At 35.9% G+C, this 22,288-nt stretch overlaps 1 protein-coding gene across 5 annotated transcripts in view; it reads left to right on the forward strand.

Moving 5' to 3' along the window:
• Sam-S (S-adenosylmethionine Synthetase) overlaps positions 1 to 21,291 on the forward strand; it is a 35,486-nt gene extending 14,195 nt beyond the window's left edge. For 4 of the 5 annotated variants that reach the window (XM_019054967.2, XM_019054962.2, XM_019054964.2 and 1 more), the window contains 9 exons: positions 2,733 to 2,861; positions 3,974 to 4,051; positions 5,587 to 5,709; positions 7,278 to 7,390; positions 14,159 to 14,302; positions 14,868 to 15,086; positions 16,232 to 16,414; positions 17,877 to 18,010; positions 18,494 to 21,291. In XM_019054967.2, coding sequence (XP_018910512.2) covers positions 2,747 to 2,861; positions 3,974 to 4,051; positions 5,587 to 5,709; positions 7,278 to 7,390; positions 14,159 to 14,302; positions 14,868 to 15,086; positions 16,232 to 16,414; positions 17,877 to 18,010; positions 18,494 to 18,593 — 1,209 coding nt within the window. In that variant the 5' untranslated portion in view covers positions 2,733 to 2,746 and the 3' untranslated portion in view covers positions 18,594 to 21,291. Of the gene's footprint in view, positions 1 to 2,732; positions 2,862 to 3,973; positions 4,052 to 5,586; positions 5,710 to 7,277; positions 7,391 to 10,678; positions 10,792 to 14,158; positions 14,303 to 14,867; positions 15,087 to 16,231; positions 16,415 to 17,876; positions 18,011 to 18,493 lie in introns of all 5 variants that reach the window. The other variant, XM_019054963.2, reaches the window with a different exon arrangement.
• Positions 21,292 to 22,288: the final 997 nt, after the last annotated feature.

Below are 22,288 nucleotides of genomic sequence, written 5' to 3' on the forward strand. Positions count from 1 at the left end.
GGTTCCGTACCAAACTTAATAATTTCCAAAGCACACGAATTTCTACACAATTTCTTATACCCTTTTATAATCGATGGCGAAAAAGCAACAGCCAGGCGAGAAAGTGTAAAGCCCGGCGATAGGAACTTTAGCCCGGCTGCATAATTTTTATCGCTTCGTATAGCCCGGCCGTATGATTTTCTCCGCATTCTACGGCCAGCTATATGATTTTCTGTAGCCTTCTTTAGCTAGCTATAAGAATTCCTATGGTATTTTGAAACGCAGCTCTTATCGCCAATTTTTACCAGGGTAGGGAAGAACGCCATATGAACATTCGAGAGTTGCCAAATTTCCTTGGATAAAATGTTTATTTATGAGGAAAATTATGAATATTTTCCCTTGGGTCTATAGTATTTTGGAACACAGATCCTCCTGCCAATTTTTACCAGGGGTTCTCTCCTACATGAGCAAATAATTATTTTGTTTGAAGTTAGCAAAAGAATCAATATTTCAAAACAAGCGAGAACATTTAACTGGGTAGGTATTTGCCTGTGCATTTATTGAAATGTCTAATTTTACAATTTTCCCGTAACTTGCAAAGAGAAAATGTCCAAGGGGCTATGATGACTAGCAACCAACTTAGTTTTACGATTATTTTTTTATCTACGCACAACTTCATTCAAAACAATTCACAGTTTCTGGCGGAAAAATCATTATTATTTAACTTGTTTCCTATCAATCACCACGTGCAACTGAATTTTCGCCTAAAAAAGAGCAGAAAAAGAATATGAAGTAGGTACCGACATGTAAGACGGGTAAAATTTTTGATACCTGCTCCTTCAAATCCAAGTACGTTTTTTCTAGCCATCAATTTAGAATATGCGATTCGTTTCTTCTACAGCTTCAATAAGCGAGGCTGAAACAAACTTATGTCATCCTTTTCTAGGAATTCATACTATTCAAAATGATGCAAGTATCGCCTTAAACTTTGAAATTTCAAGATCAAGCAGAATTCGATGAAGTATGCAAACGAAAGCTCTGCATTTATCTATGATGCGATGGCAGATACCTGCTGGATGAATGGCATTCGAATCATTTGAGTGAGACAACGAGAGGGGAGGGAGCAGAGTAGAGCGGAGAGGCGAATAGAGGAAAGTTATCAAATGAAGATAAAGTTTAAGCGTGTTTCCTCTTTAAATTCAAGCAGCCAAGTTATTCGGCTTATTGTTGCAATATTATTCGGGCCCTGGAAAGATATTATAATTTTGTTAAACACTAAGTTAAGTACATTCTTACACCCGTACATTCATGGAGTTATATTTCAATCTCATACACTTACCTATACCGACTCTCCAACAAAAGTATCTTGCATCGACGTAAAGTTACTTCAGAAATCGATATTATGCAGGCCAGAATTAATAAAAATTACTTACTGGCCCTAAGGTGATTTGATGAACGCTATATTTTCCTCTAAAAAAATCATGCCTTTATCACGTTGAATTTGCCTGTCAAAATTGGCAAGTGAATTCTCTAGTATCCTGACAACAGAATTGCGATCTCATAATTCGAGACAAATGACGAGTAGCTGAAAAAATGGAACCAATCGATGCGATAGATCACATGTCGTTCTGACACAGAATATGGCGTCCATCGAATCACCTTAATATTTTTTTCAATGGGTAATTCCAAGATGAGGCCAAGCTGCTTAAAATTTAGTTTCAAAATCGCACCGACAGTTGGGTATCAAAGAGATGCCTCGAAAATTAGTATATAGGGGTACATATTTTGCTCCGGTCATCCATCCCTGGGCACAGCAAAGTGTACCATTGCTCTTGGTGGTGCCTTTTTCCTTTTTTGTTTTAAAGAAGGATGCTGAGTCTAAAAGAAACCAAAAATTGTTGACTGACTGTAATTAACACTTACCTACGTGCGTTCCGTCATTTTAAATGATACCGTATACCGAAATTTTTTATAGGCATTGATTAAAAAGAAGAGAAAAAAATCACGTATTGTTCCTCGTCAAAAATGATGATAATTAGTTCCTTTATGTAAAATTTGGCATTCGAGACCGGCCCTTCTCTGAAAGCTGCGCTGTCGTGCTATAGTCATCTAGGAAAAAAGACTGATTAAAGCATGGAATCATTATTTTGTGATTTTCCCAATTCAAGGCGTGCGTTTTATTTACCACCTATCCTCCTTGCTTAAAGAGAATACGTTCGAGTTGGAGAAAAAAGCCTTGTCAATAAGAATATAATATCATGATGGTTTAAAAACAGATGTATCTTATATCATATTATTGTTGCACAATGCTGGTTGTGCTGGCTTTGCAAGATCGCCCGTATCGGTCACTATCATACATACATCGCGAAGTCAGCAAACATATTTTTAATGCCTGTGCTGCTTTCTATTTTTATGTAAAAACATGAAAAGGTAGACTTTCAGCAGTTGTTTTTAAACCATTAAAGGGATTTGTTTTATCCGTTATTAATAGTTTTGGAGTTAAGATATTGTGCGCTCGCGACCGACCGCGGTGCTGCGCTTAGAAGCGGCTCCGCAAGGTTTGGAATTCGCGGGGAAAATGAAGAGGCGGGCATTGAGTCATTGACCAATGAGTGCAAAGTAAAATAGAACCCCTTCATCACGTGACTATCTGGTATAAAAGCATGCGCGCCTCAACGTGACAACCTCTTTCTCGCTCTTTCCTTCGCTGTGTTCAAAGTGTTCATGTTGTGTTGTTTGTTGACCCTGTGCAGATCTCGGATTAACAATGCCTGAAACTTCTCTCGTCAACGGATACCAAGGAAACGGACACATGGAGCCCGAAATTCCTGATGGCGAGAACTTTCTTTTCACCTCCGAATCGGTCGGAGAAGGACATCCAGGTATGAGTGTTAGCTTGTCTGGCCCCTTCCCCTTTGGAACATCATGGTGGATGTGCAGCGTTTTGGGAACATGTGCGCACCATTTGCTAATACGCCGCTAGTGGCCGACATCTCATATCCCAAATCGTTTTAGTTCACTTATTATAATGCTTCGACGTAAAAACTTCGCACAGTTGCTGTGCTCTCCGTTGGCAGACTCACCTTCCAAATCCTCACACTGTAATTTAGGCTGCTCTATGTACAGACATCTGATTGTCCTATTAACCTAGACAAACTTGTATTGCAGCATGGGACTGAAGCGCGGTCGTTCCTCTTAACGGCTAGCATAATTTCAGTTGTGTATGTTCAATCAAATTCAACCCCTCGGCTGATGAAGAACACTATGTCTGAAGTCGACTTCGTTCCTTTCTAACATCCAATGAGCCTATTGAAATTACAGGGCTACATGAAACTGGCGCCTCAAACGATGACCTCTCTCAGTCCACCCCATCCTATAATTGAAGCGTCTAAATGAATATCATCTCCAGAATTATATCTGAGGATGTTCACAAAAGGTTTTAGCCGAGAACAAGAAGCTGCTGTGTTATTCATGTAGTATTAAGTAATTGTAGCAATGAAAACTTACTTACATCCTGCAGGAGTTCACCAATTTTGCAAATCCTCAAGTAATGCCGAGGTTTTATCATTAATACCGATCAAAGTTTGAAGTATGCATATCTCACGTTGACAGAACAGACAGCTAGTTGCCATCAGTACTTCCTATTATCCAATGTCTGCTCAAATGGGAATGTTCAGAAGAATGAATTTGTTAATGATACAACCGTGCTGGAGCTCTCAGCACATCTCGATAAATGTTATCCAGTAATCTTAATTTAATTGGCTCAAGTCAATTTCTATGTTGGTGTATAGGACTTTACCCACAGGTATTTTCGGGTCAATGAATTGGCAGGCCGTGGTCTGCTTTGTTGAGCCAACTAGAGCAAGTCAAATAATTTGTTTTCCTTGAATATGTCTCAAATTATTGAGGTTCTTCTAGAGTGATTCAGTTTTTCCAGCCTAAACCGTACCATCAGACTAGTGCTGACATCATCTTTTCATTTTGTCTTTTGCAGATAAAATGTGTGATCAAATCAGTGACGCTATCCTTGACGCCCATCTGAAAGAAGATCCAGATGCAAAAGTTGCCTGTGGTGAGTGATGATTAGTAGTAAGATTTATTAAAACCTCTTATTACAGACCGGACTGTCATTCCTTTGTGATGATTTAATGCTCTCATCCATAGTAGATTTACACAGTGAGAAAACCTAGTCACTTAGACTCAAATTACTTCGCAATAAATACCATAAACGCGCCGTCTAGAGGTAACTATGAAAGTTAGGTTAAGCTTCAAAACAGAATGTTTAAAACAAGTCTCCAGCCAATTTCGATGGAGTCTAGCCCATAGGCAAGACATAGATTGTCTTTATTTTTGCCTTGAGCGGGACAGAAAGATTAGTAATGTGTACTTACTGATGCTCATTCCTCTAAAATTTGATAAAATTTGGCCTCTAAATTTTGTGTCCATCATCTCTGTGGTGGCGCAACGTTGTCTATTTTTTCAACATTTTTTTTTGGTTGCTCATAACTTATGAAGGGTATAGTTGGTAGCAGCTTTCTACTTGGGTTTACCCAAGCCTGGAATGGCCTCTGTCTATTCCCTCTAATATCAAAGAGGAATCAGTGTCTTGTAAGTCCTATTACAGTACATTACTCAATTGAATAATGGTGTTATTCCTTGCTATCAAGTGTTTCTAACTGCCAATCAAGGGTCTATGAATGGTTTTGTCCATGAATTTCCCTTACAAAGCTGGTTTATTTAACATGTTCAGCGGCCCAATTATCGAAAGTTCGTGACAAGACAAGACAAAACATAGTCCTATTTTAACTATGCAAAATATCGCATTTCAATATCTAATCGGGCTGCTTTAAACTTTCAATAATCGGCCCGCTGATTTGTTTTTCAAGCACAGTTGTTTTGGAGTTACATTGCGCTTTAAAGATGAAACCTGTATTTCTTTCCCAAAATCCATATAGCCCTTGGGATGTTGAGATGATCTCTCCGTTTTATATACATCATCAATACTTTGTACTCATACTAACCTTGTTGTGAAATTTTCTTCCTCCCTCTGCGGGTTTATTGTACTCAATTCTTATTTTGTCTTCAAATAAGAAGAGATAAATGAAAAACAGAAATTATATCACATTAAACTGATTCCCCATAAAATGATTTCTCTCATGTCTTTGTATCTTAACAGATAGGAAAGAGTTTCTTAGACATGGGTGGCCAGTAAAATCCTTTCTTACAGCATAATTTTATCATGCTCCTAGAGCTTTATTATGTAAGCCTCAGTACAGCATTCATTTAATGTAGGTAGTTATGTAAGAGCCACCAGCCAGAACCATTGCATAACAAAATAAGGTCGTGTTCTCAGGAAAATACTGTTTTTTGCATTCTTTTATTTTGCCCTTTACTTTATTTTAAATATTTGGAACTTGATTCTCTTTTCAAATTTTTTAGATAATGGAAAGGTCAAAAATGTTGCCCAATGTTGTTTTTCTTGTCTTCGAGGAAAATTCATTTCGTCAAAAAAATAAGAACCTCAGTCTCTCATCATATTTCACATCTACCAAAAGTTTTGTCGAGTCTCACAATAATAATTCAGATTATTTTGTCTTTTCTTTCTAGAAACTGTGACGAAAACTGGAATGGTCCTTCTTTGTGGAGAAATAACGTCCAAGGCAAATGTTGATTACCAAAAGGTCGTGCGAGATACAATTAAACACATAGGCTACGATGATTCCTCTAAAGGTAATTACCCTTTGTCAAAGCCATTTTCTACCCTTTTTCCTTTTAAATTCGGTCCATCTGGATAATTTTTGCTAGAATAAAAATTCACAGATGTTAGAAGAATGAAATGAGACTTATTTTTTCTCCTGCGAGATTTCATATTTTTGTTTCTTTTTCTTTTTTCTCTTCTTTTCTTTATTTTTTTAAAATCAACTGTCAGCTCCATCTTTTTTCTTTTTCTTTTTTTTTCTTCTGAGTTTAATTTTATCAGTGATGCGTTTCTTTTCAGAAAAATCTAATGAGTCACTCTTCAAGATTCTGCTGCCCAAGGACTTTTAAAGTCTGAAAATTGTTTTTGCCTCTGACGGTCGGTCCTAGTAATAGCTCTGTCATAGGTGTTCGTTGTCTTTTTCTACTACCAGGGACGGTCAAATTTTCCCAAGACCTCTCACTGAATATAATCATCTAATGCCACATTCCCTCTAAATAGGCCATAATTTTATCTCTTGATATTATCTGCTCTTGCCAGACCAATATTGACAGATCTCTATTCTTAAGAATTTATTCATCGGAGGTTTTTAGATCATTCAAAAATTTGAGGAACGGGCCAGATAACTGGAAAGTGAAAACATAATATTTTAAATTGTTTGATTATCTATCTGTCAGCTGCGCCCAGTGACAAGATTTAGTTTTGCGGAATATCTGTAAATCAATTTGACTTTCTTGTAATGCTACTTAAATTTGAAATAGTCAGTACATAAACAGCAATCATATGAAATCACAGTATAGAATAAATCACAGTTAAAGACCATTCATCTTGTTCATGATAGCTTTCAAAATCATTAACTTTTTAAAGTTGGCTAAAATTACGTAAAGAATGAAGTCATGGAAGGCTTTTCTGCACCATAAAATTGAATTAAGCCTTTATGCCTATTTACATTACACTTACTTTTGGATTAAGCTTTGGCTGGGCTCAATGTCTCTCAGCATTTTCCAACGTAACTTTTGGGAGAAGAAGAATAGTTAGCTCAGAAAAGTAAATTGCATTTGAAGGCCAGAAAAAGTTTTGGAAGTCAACTTTTGATGACGTCATCAAGAATTAAAGCCAAAATGCATTTCGGTTAAAAAGCAATTGTAGTGTGAGCTATGCTGCCTTGCTCAAAGGCACAATGCATTTCCATTTATGGTCCTTAATGGTTTGGAAACTTAAAGAAAACCCTCAAAAGTTGCTCTGTTAAAAACCCATAAAGTAAAAATTGCAGAATTGTAGATGAGGTAGAGGTGAGACAAAGAAAGATAATCTGAATGTTTGTGACCGTGTACTTTTGAGGTTTCCTCTATCATGGTCTAGTTAAGAGAGAGATCTTCTCTGCTGGATGGTGTTAAACTTACCTTTTTTTTAAAATTTAATTTAAGTCTCTCTAGAATCACTTTGAAGTTCGGAAAATAAATCTGTTGTCAAGTTAGTCTTAGGTGGTCTTTCGGAGAATTTGATCCGCGGGGTTCCATCAAGGAATAATGCCCTCTTTCTAAGAATGTCAGCCTATTAGACGGATCTTAAACTTAATCGTATTGCTTAATAATTTTAGGATTCGATTATGAAACATGCAACGTTTTAGTGGCAATGGATGCACAATCACCGAACATTGCCGAAGGTGTCCACATCAATCGCGCTGAAGATATGATAGGAGCAGGGGATCAGGTATATGAACATGTCCCACAACGTGGAGTAATTTTTTTAAAGGGGTGCAAAAGCATCCGCTTGCTGCGTTTCGTCCCATTCAGGCACTTGCTCTTGTAATACATTCCTACAGACGGCAATGGCTCACTGAGTTTTATCACCAAGATCTAAGTCCTATAAGTTTTTCAATTGATGAATCTTTCCCCTTCTGTTCATTTCATTTTTGTTATATTTTTTTAATGCAGCATAAAGCATAACTGTTGAAAGTCTTCAGATTTATGATAAAAATTGATGTAATCCATGCAATGAGGCAACTTTGCTTTGCACCAATATGATGGCACTACTTGTGAGCTGGAACTCAAAATTGCATTATTTTGTAATGAAGCGTCCCAGGGGTGCAGGAAGTTCCCAAGTATGTGATCATGATTGCGTGGCTTCATTCTCGAAGAAATGGGAGGGCTCTGACAATTAGGAGATCAGCCTGTAATAATGTTAAAATTACTTGTTTCTTTGGAAGTCTCCATGAAATTAGCAGGCTTTTTGCTAAATCGAGGCAATATGTAAATAAAGGACCAAAAAAAGGTCATAGCTTTGATAATTTTTTAGGAAATATGTTCTTTGCCTTGAAATGGGTTTGTCTTTCTAATAATGGGAGATTAAGAACTTTTTGCACCCCTGAAGCATTATAATAGCTCAAGTTGAAATTTTTACCCTCTCACAATTCAAAATATGCAATGGATTTTTGAAGACTTATTGGAAAACTTATTGAAACTTGCCATGAAAGAGAAAATATGTGAAGTAGAGAGTATGTACAAGTGCTGGGCCATAACTTGCCTAAATATGAATGTAGCTTGAGCAAATTGGGGATGTATGCTAGAGCACGCATTGGAATGAAAATAAAACTGTTCTAATTACATTTTTACTGGTAAAACTGATCGGTCTGATATGTTGCTATGATGGTGTATCAAGCTCCCAAGGAGTCGATAAGCTTAAGTGTCACACAAAACTCGGCGTAAAGGCGATAGGGTTAAGCTTTGGTTCATTCATTGCCTTAAAAAGTCATATCAAAACATCCTAACTGCTTCGTAATCTCCACTAATGGGCAAGACATCTGGTCCACTGCATGCATTTCACTGTCTTGTATTGGCTTCATGGGAACAATGTTCATGGTATCAATTCAGGCAAATTTGTGTCACATCTAAAGAATCAATCTTTCCTACCAAAGAGAATTACCATTTTAGGTTATTCCAGTGTACCTGGTTCATATTAGAAGTAACATTCTTTCACTTAACCTGGTCATCTAAGTTTTTCTCAGTTCCAATATCTAGCTGATCTCTGGAACTGTCAGTTTTTTTAAAAACTGGGAATCATCCTTTTTTATCATCTTTTTTTCAGTCTAGTCTCACTGAATTCTTTTGTATGAATCTTCTGTACTCTCATAATTAATGAATACATAGCTAGTAGCCCATATTTAAAGGAATTTTAAGTAATATTCAATTGGCAGTTAGATATTCGGGCAAATATGACTGAAATGTTAATGGTATAAACCTCTGAAGAGGTGGATACTAGGCCATCTGTTTCCAAGTAAGATCTCCCTAGAGATCCTTTGTCAAATGAAGATCTCTCAAGAGGTACTGGCCCGCAAACAGTCATTTCAGCCATATTGCTCTGTTAAACACCACACCAATGATTGCCTCTCAAAAGAGATAGCTCATAAGTTGGCATTTTCTTCATGAAAAGTAGAGAGGCTTCAGATTCCTCCAAGGAATGCAGTGTTATTGCAGACAGGAACACACCCTTTCAACTCGCAACCGAGTTTTCTTGGGATGTGTTGTGTAAGTATGCTAAATATTAAGTCTCATAAGAGATATTCTTTATACCTTTGACCTGTCTAAAGGTCCAGTCAGCATATCTGCCTGTATTGTGTTGTGTTATGTATTTACCTCACAAGAGGTTTTATACATGTGTTTAACATATTTTATGGTATTTTATTTTTCTTGCTATGTTGTCATGGTGGCTTAAAGTTTTGTCCCGTCTTTTTCCAACCACTGCTGAGCAATATGTAAAATTGATGTAGGGATGTGAGGGAAAGAAAAGAAAAACTGGAGACCTGTCACTTAATGTAAGTTCTTCCTTCCTTGGCAGATGCTTCATAGCTTCTTGAACCCGTCTAAAGGACTACGCACAGAATACCGAAAAATTTGGAGCCTGCTAAGTTTCGGTATTATTTGATATGATGTCGCTAACGGCCTCATGAGCACAATGAGGTGGCAAATTTTCTAGGTGTCTATTTTGAGAAAAGTGGGGCTGATAATAATTTTTCGGCAAGCATATTCGCATGGAGATGTGAGCTGTTGCCAGGCCTGCAAGGAAAAAAAGCTCTTCACAATCACTAACCAGATGTTGTAACATTTTTACTAGATATTACAAAGGAAAGTGAAAAAAAATTCATTTTTTGGCCCTGCTGTTCGGGAGCTTTGCACAGAGAAATCACAATCAAATTACTTTGTATTCTGCGTGGAGTCCTTTACTCAACTTTCAATCCTCAGTTTTTTTTCCCCACCTTTGCACATGTAATACATTATGACCAGAGGGTGTCAATTTTATCTTGTCAAGAAGAACCTTTGAAATGCTCCAAAAACATCCCAATAACAAGACTTTACAATAATTTCACCCTCTTCCCCATAACCTTTAAATATTTCGCCCTTGAGAGCAAATATTTAAATTTTTCAGACTTAATGTGTTAATTTTTTAAAAGTTGATGCTCACTATGTGATTAGGGCTGCCTTGGTCCTGTAATACTGGGAAAACTTACAAATGTCAGGGAATTATAAAAAGTCAGGGAAAACCAGGAAATGTCAGGAGAAATGACGAAAGTGTCCAGGAAAAATTGTTAAATCATCTCTATTTGTTTACCTTAATGGGTTTGACGTTTTGAAAAACAGATTTTGCATAGAAACTACTTCAAATTATGTCTCCTCAATCTATTAGCATATTCATAATTGTCAGGGAATTTTACCAAACTATGTTTTAAGAAAATCAGGGAATTTTGTTTTTAAATTCTGTAGCAATTTTGTGTGATTTTATTGGCTTTTAGCACCTTCCCCCTCTTGCCAAGTGAGAAAGGATTCAAATTAAGCTACAGTTTTCCCCCTCATCCAACTCAGTTTTAGGTATTGCTGAATGGGTAACAAGGATTTGAAAAACGACGAGAGTCTATGCATCATAGCTTGAACTTGTTGAAATATGACTTGGATGCTGCTTTGGTTGTAACGTTGCATTTTATTGTTTTACGATTTGATTACAAAGGTTTTGATTACCAAACATGCGCTGTGATGCTTGCTATCGACGAACAGTCACCTAACATTGCTGCTGGTGTTCATATTAATAGATCGCAAGAAGAAGTAGGAGCTGGTGACCAGGTAGGAGTTGGACGCCTGTTTCCTGTTTCACTCCTTCATTCTATCTCTCCCTCTCCCCTCCCCCTTTTTGACTTTTTTCAACAGGTCTCTCATTTCTGTTGAAAGAGAAGCCTGTGTAATTCATAAGTGCAGTTGTTATGTGACAGTCAGATTTTGAAGCGGTAGCTGTCAAAAAGACCAAGGTTAATTTTGACAAAACTATTATTGTTTCAAAAAAGTTAAAAGACCAAGTATGGATGATTATTAAATCTGGTAAGATGAACTACATTTTACGGAGTGTTTTGACATGTAGTCTTTTGAACTATGAAACAACCTACCTCTTTGCTAATGATATTGATTGTGTCAGGGCTGTAACTTGATCATTGCGTGATGTCTGCCTGTACTCTGATTGGTTCAGTTCACAGGCAAAATTATAAATCAAACTAATTTCAATTTTAAAACAGCTTCATCAATCTTCAAAAACCAGTTTAACCTAAGTATAAACATGATAATTTCCTTTAGAAATTTTGTTGGAAGCACATTCACAAAATCTTCCGAACGATGCTGTAATCTGTATCAACATGTGTGAAATCTGGCAAACTCCAGAACAATATACGTCTGGAAGTAATCTTTTCTTGATTTTTAAGCTTTTTTCTCATTTCCTGATTTTTATAAAATAATTCTGTCATCTGAAATTTTTAAGCTACAGGTGGAGTAAGTTTGTTTGTAACATGAGTTGCTTTCCGTTTTATTTCCGTTTCTTTTGAAGGTTCATAAAGCAGTACTGAAGATACTTACGGGTTGTCCTTAATACCAGCAACCCTAGACACAAAAAAATACACATATAAAAACAGTTTAACAAACAACGCACTTGCTGTGCCTAGTGTGACTTCATGTCTTTCTAGTTCCCTCTGATCGTACTGATTTTTGAACCATTTGAATTATTATATTCAGTTTCTTTTTCACTCTTTCTTTACAAGCAAGAGAACCAGCTTAGAATGTAACTCTTTCCTTCCTTGCTTAATAATTGAAGAAAGTTGGATGCTAGGTATAATAGTAAAGGTCAAACTCATGATATCTAAACTCATTGTATCATCAGGAGCCACATTTTGTCAGTTATAATTTACACACATCATTTTTGTGTCATGACTAAGATTTAGCAAGTGAATTTTGAATTAAACTTGTTACTTGTTCAAATATTCGTTTATGATCTTAGCAAAAATAGTTTGGTGACTAACTGTAGACAGATCGTGAAAAATGCACCTCAAGCCAGAGACTATTCCAGTATCGTTTTTCATTGGACGAACCTCACAATTATTATTCATGAGGAGCTATTGATCAAGTTTCTGTCTTAGGAAGCCTAAGAGCTTGATTTTTCTTACATCCATACGCATGATCCCGATTCCTTCGCATTGTAAGGTTTTCCTTTCCTCTTTTTCCCCAAGTTTTGATTTCAACTGTATCCCTCAGCCTTACCTTAAAACTATTATTTATCTCTTTACATTTTTCCATCAAAGAGAGAGAAAAAATATTCTGCAGATGGAGAAGTATCTTCAATCAAGGAGATACGTGCCTCAATCTATTCAGAAGGTATTCAAATATAGTGGTATACACGGAAGAAGGATGGATGAACAATGGGCCTGTTGCATGCAAGAGATACAGCCGTGCGAATAGACTTTTCAGAGGTTAAATGACACGAAAATTACGATGGTCACATTAAAAAAGTCTGAAATACACTCCTTAATGCGCATTTTGCGTTGTGAGGAACGCGCTTTTTCAAATTTCCCGCGTCTGGGGGCAGTGTTCTAACGGAAACAATTAACGGCAACTCGCGGCTATTTCCGGTCAACTAAAACTGACAACATAACCTAAAAATCGGAGCTCGTGATATCGTGAAATGAAATGTAGAAGGATTGCGTTGGATATTTAAAAGTTGATCGATTTGGTTACCGCATAAAGCGTATATGGACCACTATAAGAGATCACGTTGGGTTTGTAAACAAACTGAAGGAAAAAATAACAACAACAACAACGACTCGGCATCTTCCGGAAATCACCGAGCCCGCCGTTTGCTCGTTTCCGGTGATTAGAAAACTGCCCCCAGACGCGGGAAATTTGAAAAAGCGCGTTCCTGACAACGCAAATTGCGCAGTAAGGAGTGTATTTCAGACTTTTTTAATGTGACCATCGTAATTTTCGTGTCATTTAACCTCTAAAAAGTCTATTCGCGCGGCTGTATCTCTTGCATGCAACAGGCCCATTGAACTGTATGAGTGTAAGGGGGTCATCCAGAGAGTCCATCGCATTTTGCCGTCAGAAAAAAACACTGAAGACGGAAAAATGAAAATATATTTGCAGATCAGATTACTCTTAGCTTTGAACTAAGTCCAAATTCCTTAAAAATATTCTTAAAGAAGACACGCAGGAAATTATGTTTTCTTACCCTATTATCAGTGAGTTTAGTGTCATCTCTTGAAGCTCAGTAATTCTTGTTATCTTGCCATCAGAAAAAATATTCTTTCCAATTTAAGAACAGTTTTTTGGTGGCGTTACCAGTCCAAGGTGTCTGTTGAGTGAGAAAACCGGGAAAGTCAGGGATGAAATTAGTTGGAGAGATTCAGCGAAAGGACATCACACAAGTTCACAATGCTTCAATACTAAGCCCCCTTTACTTTTTCAATGACGATTGCTGAGTGCGGAGAGGTAGAGATTAGGGCACAAGAGAACTGAACAACCAAGGATCTTGTCGATCTAACTTTTATAAAATTCACCTTAAATCAGAGTAGAGAGCATATTATCTGATCTGCAAATATAATCGGATTTATTTTTTTCTTCTTTACTTTTTGAATGAGAATAATTTGCAAAATTACAGATTTCTTTTAAAAGCAAGATAAGTCTTACCAATACTGAACATTCTCTGGTATAATTATCTTTTTGCTGTTGCGCACCCTAAACAAGTGTGGTGTTGTCATCTTGTGAAATACACCTAAATAGTTCAAACTCAGGATTCTCTTCAAATCTATCGTATATTTAAACCATATTAAGAAATGTTGGACTCGAAGAATAGATGTTACAGAATTTACCCCTCTCGGCAACCAAACCCCTCCCTTAAACGATTTAAAGGTGCAATCTTCGTCCCAAGTTCTTCCTGTTAATCACCTGAATAGCATGTAAAAATTAAAGAAGCTCCATTGAAATTTACTCCTAGGAGTCCGTTAAGCCCACATTTAACCCTGCTTGCTGGATGAATTCTAAAATCATGGGATTTTTCATTAGGTTAAAGAATTCATGTGACAAATAAATGCTCTGCCGTTTGCTTCAATTTCCAGCAGCCAAGTTTCCTCCGGAATGTTTCATGTCTCAACTAAGCTTGCCTTCTTTCTTCTAGGGTTTGATGTTCGGTTATGCAACAGATGAAACTGAAGAATGTATGCCCTTAACGGTTGTTCTGGCTCACAAATTAAATGAAAGAATAGCTGATATGCGACGCAGTGGAGTATTCTGGTGGGCACGACCGGATTCTAAGACCCAGGTGAGTGTTCTCTCTGTGATAAATAGTTAAGAAAGGTCCTTTGCCCTAATCATCTTATCGAAATTAGTCTAGAACCACTTTTCTACAATCCATACTTCCAGGAAATTTGCAGTTTTCCAACGCTGCCAAATAGACCTGTACTTTTCCCCTGATGCATCCCTCCCCCCCCCCCCCCCCCCAGCAAAAGCTTTTAATTGGATTGGCATCATTTTTTCCTTATATAACTTACTGCAAAAAAGTTAAGATGCATGCATTAAACCAAAAAATGCAAATGCAATTTCACTATCAAGGTGCCTTAAGTGCAGAGAAGCTCAATCTCATCATGTGCTGTGGATTAAGTAAACAATTTAATCTCTTTTTAGCTCTATTTTAACTGTTTAGCCGTACTCTTGTTATGTTTACTTTTTTTACAGTCATGGTGTTTAGATCCCAGAGATCTCATGAAGATTCATTCGATTTGCGTTTGAAAGAAACTTCTTCAAAAACAAAACCAAAGCTTTGAGATTTGATAATATCTTTTACATTTCTATTACATGTAGTTCTCAACTTTTTTCCTCGTTGACAGGTCACCTGTGAGTATTGCTTCCAGCATGGTGCCTGTGTGCCCCTGCGAGTGCATACAGTTGTGGTTTCAATTCAACACTCGGAAAAAATTACCTTGGAAGAACTTCGCTCCGAAATAATGAACAAAGTCATCAAAGAAGTGATACCGACAAAGTATTTAGATGACAAAACCATGTTCCACATCAACCCTTGCGGCCAGTTTGTTCTGGGAGGACCAAGAGTAAGTTTTTTTCTTGCATCAGTTCTCGGACCCTCCTATTATTTTTTCTCACCATGCAAATATCCAAGGATAATATTTAAGAGTTATTTCACCCTCAAAGAGACTAGTAATTAACTCAACAGGGTTGGCGAAAATCTGGAAAACGGGAAAAGTCATGGAATTAGAGCCGACCGGGAAAAGTCAAAAAGTCAGGAAATTCAAAGGAGAAGTCAGGGCATTGAGTGTGGTGCGTTTAGCAGAAGTGAGCGTAATTTAAAGGGAAAACAAGTTTTATTGAAATTTCAGGGAATCTGAAAATTTTGGAGTCAGGGAAAGTCAGGGAATTTGATGATGAAAAAACTATGGCAACCCTGCTCAACTTGTGTGTATCAAAATTCTTGAGTTTCAATAATATGTGTTGCAGGCCAATGGTCAAATCAGGCTCTCCAGCAAATACACTAGCTTAATTACACAATTATTCTTACTCAGATTGCAATTCTAAGTCTGTTGCTTATTTTGGACAAAATAATTTTTTGTCTTAGCAGGAAGGAATTCTTCGTGAAAATTTGCATCATTCTATCGTTGTTCTAATGACTTTTAGCCCTTCAATGGACACATATCTCTAAATGTGTAGCTTTTTATGAATTTCAGAGTTTTTACCATACCTAAGTCAAGAATATGTAAGGTACATTTTAGAAAAGAACCTATAATAATAGCTTCTAATTCGATTAATTCCAACTTTATAAATATTGAAAATCTAGAGATCTTTCTGCAAACATTTAAAACTTTGTAAACTTTCAAAATTTGACAATCAGCCTAGGCATTCAATGAAATGCCTGATATGACCGTTTATCTGTGGTCAATACATATAGCAACGTTGAAACTGCATAAATGCGTATTTAAGTTACATTGCTTCAAAATCTCTGTTGCTATTTTATTTTTCAAAGGGAAACTAATTTCATGGGTTGGAATTGCTCTAAAAAAAACGGAAAAGTTTGTGTGAATTGTGTGCAGTCTACTCTTCAGATGTGCAATAAATAAAATTAAAAATTACTGAACAGGCTTATTCTGTTGATAGAAAACTTAGTTAGTCTTAAAGCATTTTAATTGATACTATGCAAGAAGGAACAATTCTTTGTAATAATTCAGTCTTCTTATTAATGTAGTGTGATGCTGGTTTAACGGGCCGAAAGATCATTGTGGACACATATGGTGGATGGGGAGCACATGGTGGTGGTGCATTTTCTGGCAAGGACTTCACAAAAGTGGATCGTTCAGCTGCTTATGCCGCGCGGTGGGTTGCTAAATCCCTAGTTAAATCAGGACTCTGCAGACGTTGCCTCGTCCAGGTGAGTTTAATTTCCTTTATTCCATAATATTCAAATTAATGAGAAGTATGGCCAGTGATCCCAAGTGTACGGATTTATCCATACCGCACGGGCATTCCCTATACTGACACGGACCGCGTACGGACCAAAACCTTATGGGAAAATGCTTCCTATCTTAAAATATCCGTACGCGTGACGTCACAGAATGATGCTCAGCCAATAGCAGCACAGAGAGCGGTAGAGCGTACGGATCTCGCACACGGAGCACCCGGGAACACTGAGTATGGCTGTCATTTTATAAAGGAACTGTTCTGTGTTCAGAACCGAACCACACATGGGGCCGAGTAGACCTAGAGTCCCTTTGTAGGAAGATTTAAGACAAGTCGGTTCATGGATGCCACACATCGAAATGAAGATTACACAGATAGAACATTTTTTTGTAATCTTTGATCAATTCATTCTTGAATTCCTTTCCTTTGTTCTCTCTCTCATTCTGTTTGTTTCCTGACGTACCCCTAGTTCCCCCTATTCATTCCTGTTTATAATCTTTGGAATTGGTGAAAATCTAATCTTTATTCCGGTTTGTGACACTTCGGAGGCCTAAAATTCAAGAGGCTTTCAGAAATGGATTCCTTATCCCTTAAATCTCAATACTAGGGGACTTTAATCAGACGGAGCTCGAGGGTTATACAGTAGCATCCAATGGGCCATTAAACAGGATATGAATTAAACAACAAAGCTTCTTATTATATCTTCCAAATTTCACGAGGAAAAAAATCACACAGTGGAAAGTCTAGAAATCTAATCTTGAACCTAATATAATCATGTACAGTCAACATTTGTCAAATAGCAGAAATACTAATGATGTCCTTCGCATAATCCATCCTCCAGTTGATCTGTGCTAACAATACTTGTTAATATTTAATTTAGAAGTTGATTTCTGAATTTCCTGTCGTGCAAATCGATTTTCTACTCATGAGTTTCAAGTGAAAACTTTTTATGTTTTCTTTAGTTCAGATCTTGTATATTCGGTATGTATTTTAATCTCACCTGAGATTAATGCAATGTTAAATATCAACAGTGAGACTACCAGACTATGTCCTTTATTTGCGGTGTTGGAAAATTTCTCCAATGTTCTTATTCTTTTAAAAGAGAACAAATCAACACCATTCCTTGAAGTTATCTCAGAATTTGCTGTGTACAAAGAAGAAAAACGCAGAAAGTATTTAAGAACTGACCTTTAGTTGTTCTTCTTGTAATAATAAAATATGATTATAATATATTAAATTAAAACCATGTGTAAATATATTTTATAGACATAATATAAAATATTATTGAAAGTTCGCAACGTAGGGAACTGAGATACTTGAGGAGTACTGCCATTGATGTTGCTATGCTCTAACTGTTGGTGTAACAAACAATTCTACCTACCTACATTCAATTCAAATGGATGAGAATGAACTTTTTCATTTTTGATCGACAGGTTTCTTATGCCATTGGAGTCGCAGAACCCATCTCCATTACTTTATTTGAATATGGAACAGCAAAGAAAACTCAGAAGGAACTTCTTGAAATTGTCAAGAGGAACTTCGACCTGCGGCCTGGTAAAATTGTGCGGTAAGTCATTGATCTTCCTGTTTCTTCATAAAATTTGTATCATTAGACTACAAGTGTCCTCTTGCACTCTGAGGATGGGCATAACATTTGATTAAAAAATCATTGTTCAAAGCGCAATACTGATCAACACAAGGATACTGATAAGTACAAGGCCGCAAAATCAAAAGTAATGTTTTCTTTGATGTGAAATGACAGCTGAATTGTTTTTCTATGAAAGAAAATTCTTCGAGATGGTACTCCAGTAGTGATTGGAAAATTTACGAGCACTAAAAAATTGTTAGGCTTAACTGTGGATAGTAACAGTGTGTTAAAAAGGGAGATGGACCCATTATTTTTGTTTATCAGGTGATCAAAAAATTTAAAGTGTTTTACAACCACCAAAGCTTTTAGTGTAACTCTTTCTCTTGGTTTCCGGGCCATGATATTCCTCTTCTTATTTAGCATAGGCCTCAATCAATTTACTTTGTCTCTAATTGTTTTCAGAGACCTGAACCTTCGTAACCCAATTTACCAGAAAACGAGCACCTATGGACACTTTGGACGCGACATTTTTCCGTGGGAGCAGCCAAAATTGCTGGTCTAGTATTGTAAAATCATTTACTCTAGTTTGATTCGCAAATTTTTTTACAATGAGTAATCCATTGTCTCTTGCACAGCGACTCTCTCAACCTGTTTGTTCGCTGCCAAGTGAAACTCCTAATTCTAAGTCTTTTTGCATGAAAGTATCGCAGCTTTTGCAGAGTCTTGAATTCATTGTTCTCCTAGAGAAATTATTTTTCAACCGATCATAATTTCATTTCAAACTATCTCTGTAGGGAAATTTTCTGAGACAGTTCTTTGGAGGACTACTAAAGTATTTGTTAAGATCGTTAACTTAAAATGGCAAACTTTAGCTAAACTCACCATTCCCCTTAAGTTTTCCTTTTCATTGAATTAAGTTCATCATTTTTTTATTCTACACACCATTAACTTCATTTTCTCATTGTAGAAGTGGATAATTGATCTCTGCTACTAATTAGCATTCCCAACTAGAGAAAGAAGACACCGTATCTGTGTAAGTCTAACAAAATGGACATAGTATTCCTGTAAGTTCATTGAAACTATTCTTAAAGAATTCACCTAAATGAAGTCAATAACCTTTATTATTTCTGGTTTCATGAACATTATTTAAACAAAAGAATTATGGCTCAAGCTTCTTAGAACAAACGAATTACCTCGCATGTTGTTCAAAAGATCTTTTGATCATGAATGTTTTTTCTTTGAATGCTTTTGTGATCCAACTGGCTTCGTACTGTCAATGAAATCTCTTGCCATTTTGAGTTACCTTTTTCAATCCTTTTTCAATTTAGTTGTATATAGTTGTAATTTTGTTTGCCGTTTATTTTCTCTGTAGCTGCTAGATTTAATCGTTACGTCGATAATTTTATTTTTGATTTCATCATCCAAAGAATACTTTTCTAACATGATGCAAATCAGAGCTTCAGTAGACTTAAAGTTTATGAGCAAATGATTTTAGATGGACGAGGTTGTTCATCAAAGTTGCTCTAGCCACGAATTTTAGTTTAAAAATTTCTATCAAGTGATTTTGAAGCATCTACTCAGCTGATTCCATTCAATCAATCAGAAGTTTAAATTTCGAAACCTTTTCTTTTAGTTAGATGATTGCGAAAGTTGTCTTTAATTCTCTTAAATTATTGCCTTTTATATTATTTGTGCTTTTCCTCATGGATTATTAATGAATTCCTACACTAAAACACAAGTGATAATTCAGTCTCCGTAGGAAAAACATGAGCATTTATCCAACAAATTGTCCTTCAATTTTTTTTTGATGCATCAACTCTTGCTGTGGATCAGTGTTTATATTTGAAACACTACATTGGTGAAGAAGACTTTTCAAACTTTCATCTAATTTAATTTTCGTCTTATGCCCCCTTCGTTTGTTTGCTTTATTTTTTTTTTTTTTTTTAGTATAATAATGATAACTAAATCTGAGTGTTACGTAAGGTTTGCAAATAATCCTTCTAGAGTAAAATGTCTTTTAGCTCAGGAGCTAAGAAGCATAAACTTGTGTGAAAATTAATGAATTGCCAATCATCTTGGCCTTCGCTTGTCAAAAATATAAATGAAGCATTAACTTTTCTGAGTTGCTGGGCATTTGAAACAGAAGTAGCATCATTCTGGATCAATGAAGATGAAAAATATTCCAGTATCTCAAGAATACTAAGAAATGCATAAGGCTCATTTCAAGTGCTCTTAATCGGAAAATATAAGAATGAGTGTAATTTTTTACTTTCAATTATCCAAGGTATATGGTACCCTCTTGAGCAGATTATAATTAACTCATCCAGAGCTAGTTTGCATAATTAGTAGATAATTTTAGTCCAATTATCGCACTGATCGTCAATCACATTTTGTTGTTATCACATATTTTTAATCTATAGTTTTTTATCTACTCATTGAATATCGGAAGGAGGATAATTATTTTGACCAAGCTCGATTATAACTTCGGTTTCGCTTTTTAAATCATTGTGTTTGATTATGCTATCATCCTTCCACTTCAAACTTTTCCAGCCATATGATGGACGAGAATCACCCTATTGTTTTAAGCGTATGAATCCTTTTTTCAAATGATCATAATATTTTTTCTATATTTTAGCCATTAAAATATCACTTTTCTGTTTTCCCCTTTTCCAATGATCAATTAATCAGTTTAAATTTTGTTGCATTGATGAGAATCACTGTAAATGCTTTAATTTTTATTTCATTTAAGCAAGTTTGAAAATGTAAGTTTTATGTTTAAAACCGATCCAGTCAAGACAATATATCTTATCAATTTTTATCCAATCTGCTTAATTTGATTTCACATCATTTGATCAAAGAATCTTTAGCAATTATCCAGTATCAAGCAATATAGCAGAAAATCCTCCGTTTTTAAGATCACACTTAAATTTGAGGTATCCAATTTCTCAGAATTGTTGCAGAAATGAGCCTATGGACTGGTAGTCGTATCATTGTAGCTCTTTATTTTAACTCCTTTTAAATTATCGTTTTTTCCCCCTGATTATTTTCTATCATCAAAGTATGTTTGATGTCAGTCAGTGCTCCCATGGAATTAAATTAATCAGAATTCCCAATCCTAATCTGTCTTGTATTATTTTTTAATAATGTCTTAATTTATTTTCTGTGGAAGATAGTGTAAGTGCGAGATATTTCCCTGTTCTTTCATTTCATGTAATGATCAATTTCAATTTTAATAAATGAAATAAATTTTTCTAAGTGAATCCTTCTTCTTGTTCTACTTTTTTTTCCAAAGTTTTTTTTTTACCTTATGAAATCATCAATTTGGAAAAATATTCAGATAAGGTGAATCCACACTGATGATGAATGAATTATGAACATCGTAGTGTCCAATTAATTTTGCTGAAATTCTAGTTTTACTTTGAACTATTGGCTAAAACAGAGCGGTTACATCTAGAGGCACATTTCAGCTGGTCAGTCTTGAAAAATATATTTTGACAATCTTAAATGACGTTTGAAAATGTCCGGCTGTAAAAATTTACAGTTCAGTTTGACCAATCAAATGCAATATTTTATATTTGAGTACTTTTAACTTAGGCCTATGATTTCTTAAACAGGTATCATTGGGAAAGAACCGGATGAAGTATTCTTAGACGTGTAGCTGTTGTGTATTCTGCCGTAAAATCTAAATGAAAGTTAACGAATACTAATGAGTATGCCTCAGAAATAATGACAGATTTGGATTTTTAAAGGAAGCAACAAGTTTGAAGAATACTTTTTCTGTCTAAAATATCAGGGGAAAGATTTTTACCTCCATTTTCCACAATTTGTATTTTATAAACTTAGATTTTAAGGCTGTTTCATATCTACGAGATTGTCCAATCCCTTAAGCTAAATCCTTTTTTTGTATTTTGTCAGGCTCTCAGCAAAGTTATTGATTGATGAACAAATTGAGTGATCCAGAGTTGGTTCTCCGTAAAAATAAGAACTCATTTAGCCTCATTGCATACAAGGACCTTTTTTTTGTCAGTTTGTCAAATAGCCTCTTAGAAGCATTGCCTTTTGAAAAAACCGATTTTTACAAAAATAAAATCCTCCATAGATTTTTTTCAATAAAATTTTCTAAGAGCCAAATTTAACTTGAATGAAACTGTCTCAAAAAGTGCCCAATGCTGTGAAAAAAAAATTCTAGGTATAACCAATTTAGCTGAACATTCTCGGTAAAAACGAATGTTTATGACGTTTTTCATTCCATTCCCG

This window comes from Bemisia tabaci, chromosome 1, assembly GCF_918797505.1.
Source record: "Bemisia tabaci chromosome 1, PGI_BMITA_v3".
Lineage (NCBI taxonomy): Eukaryota > Metazoa > Arthropoda > Insecta > Hemiptera > Aleyrodidae > Bemisia > Bemisia tabaci.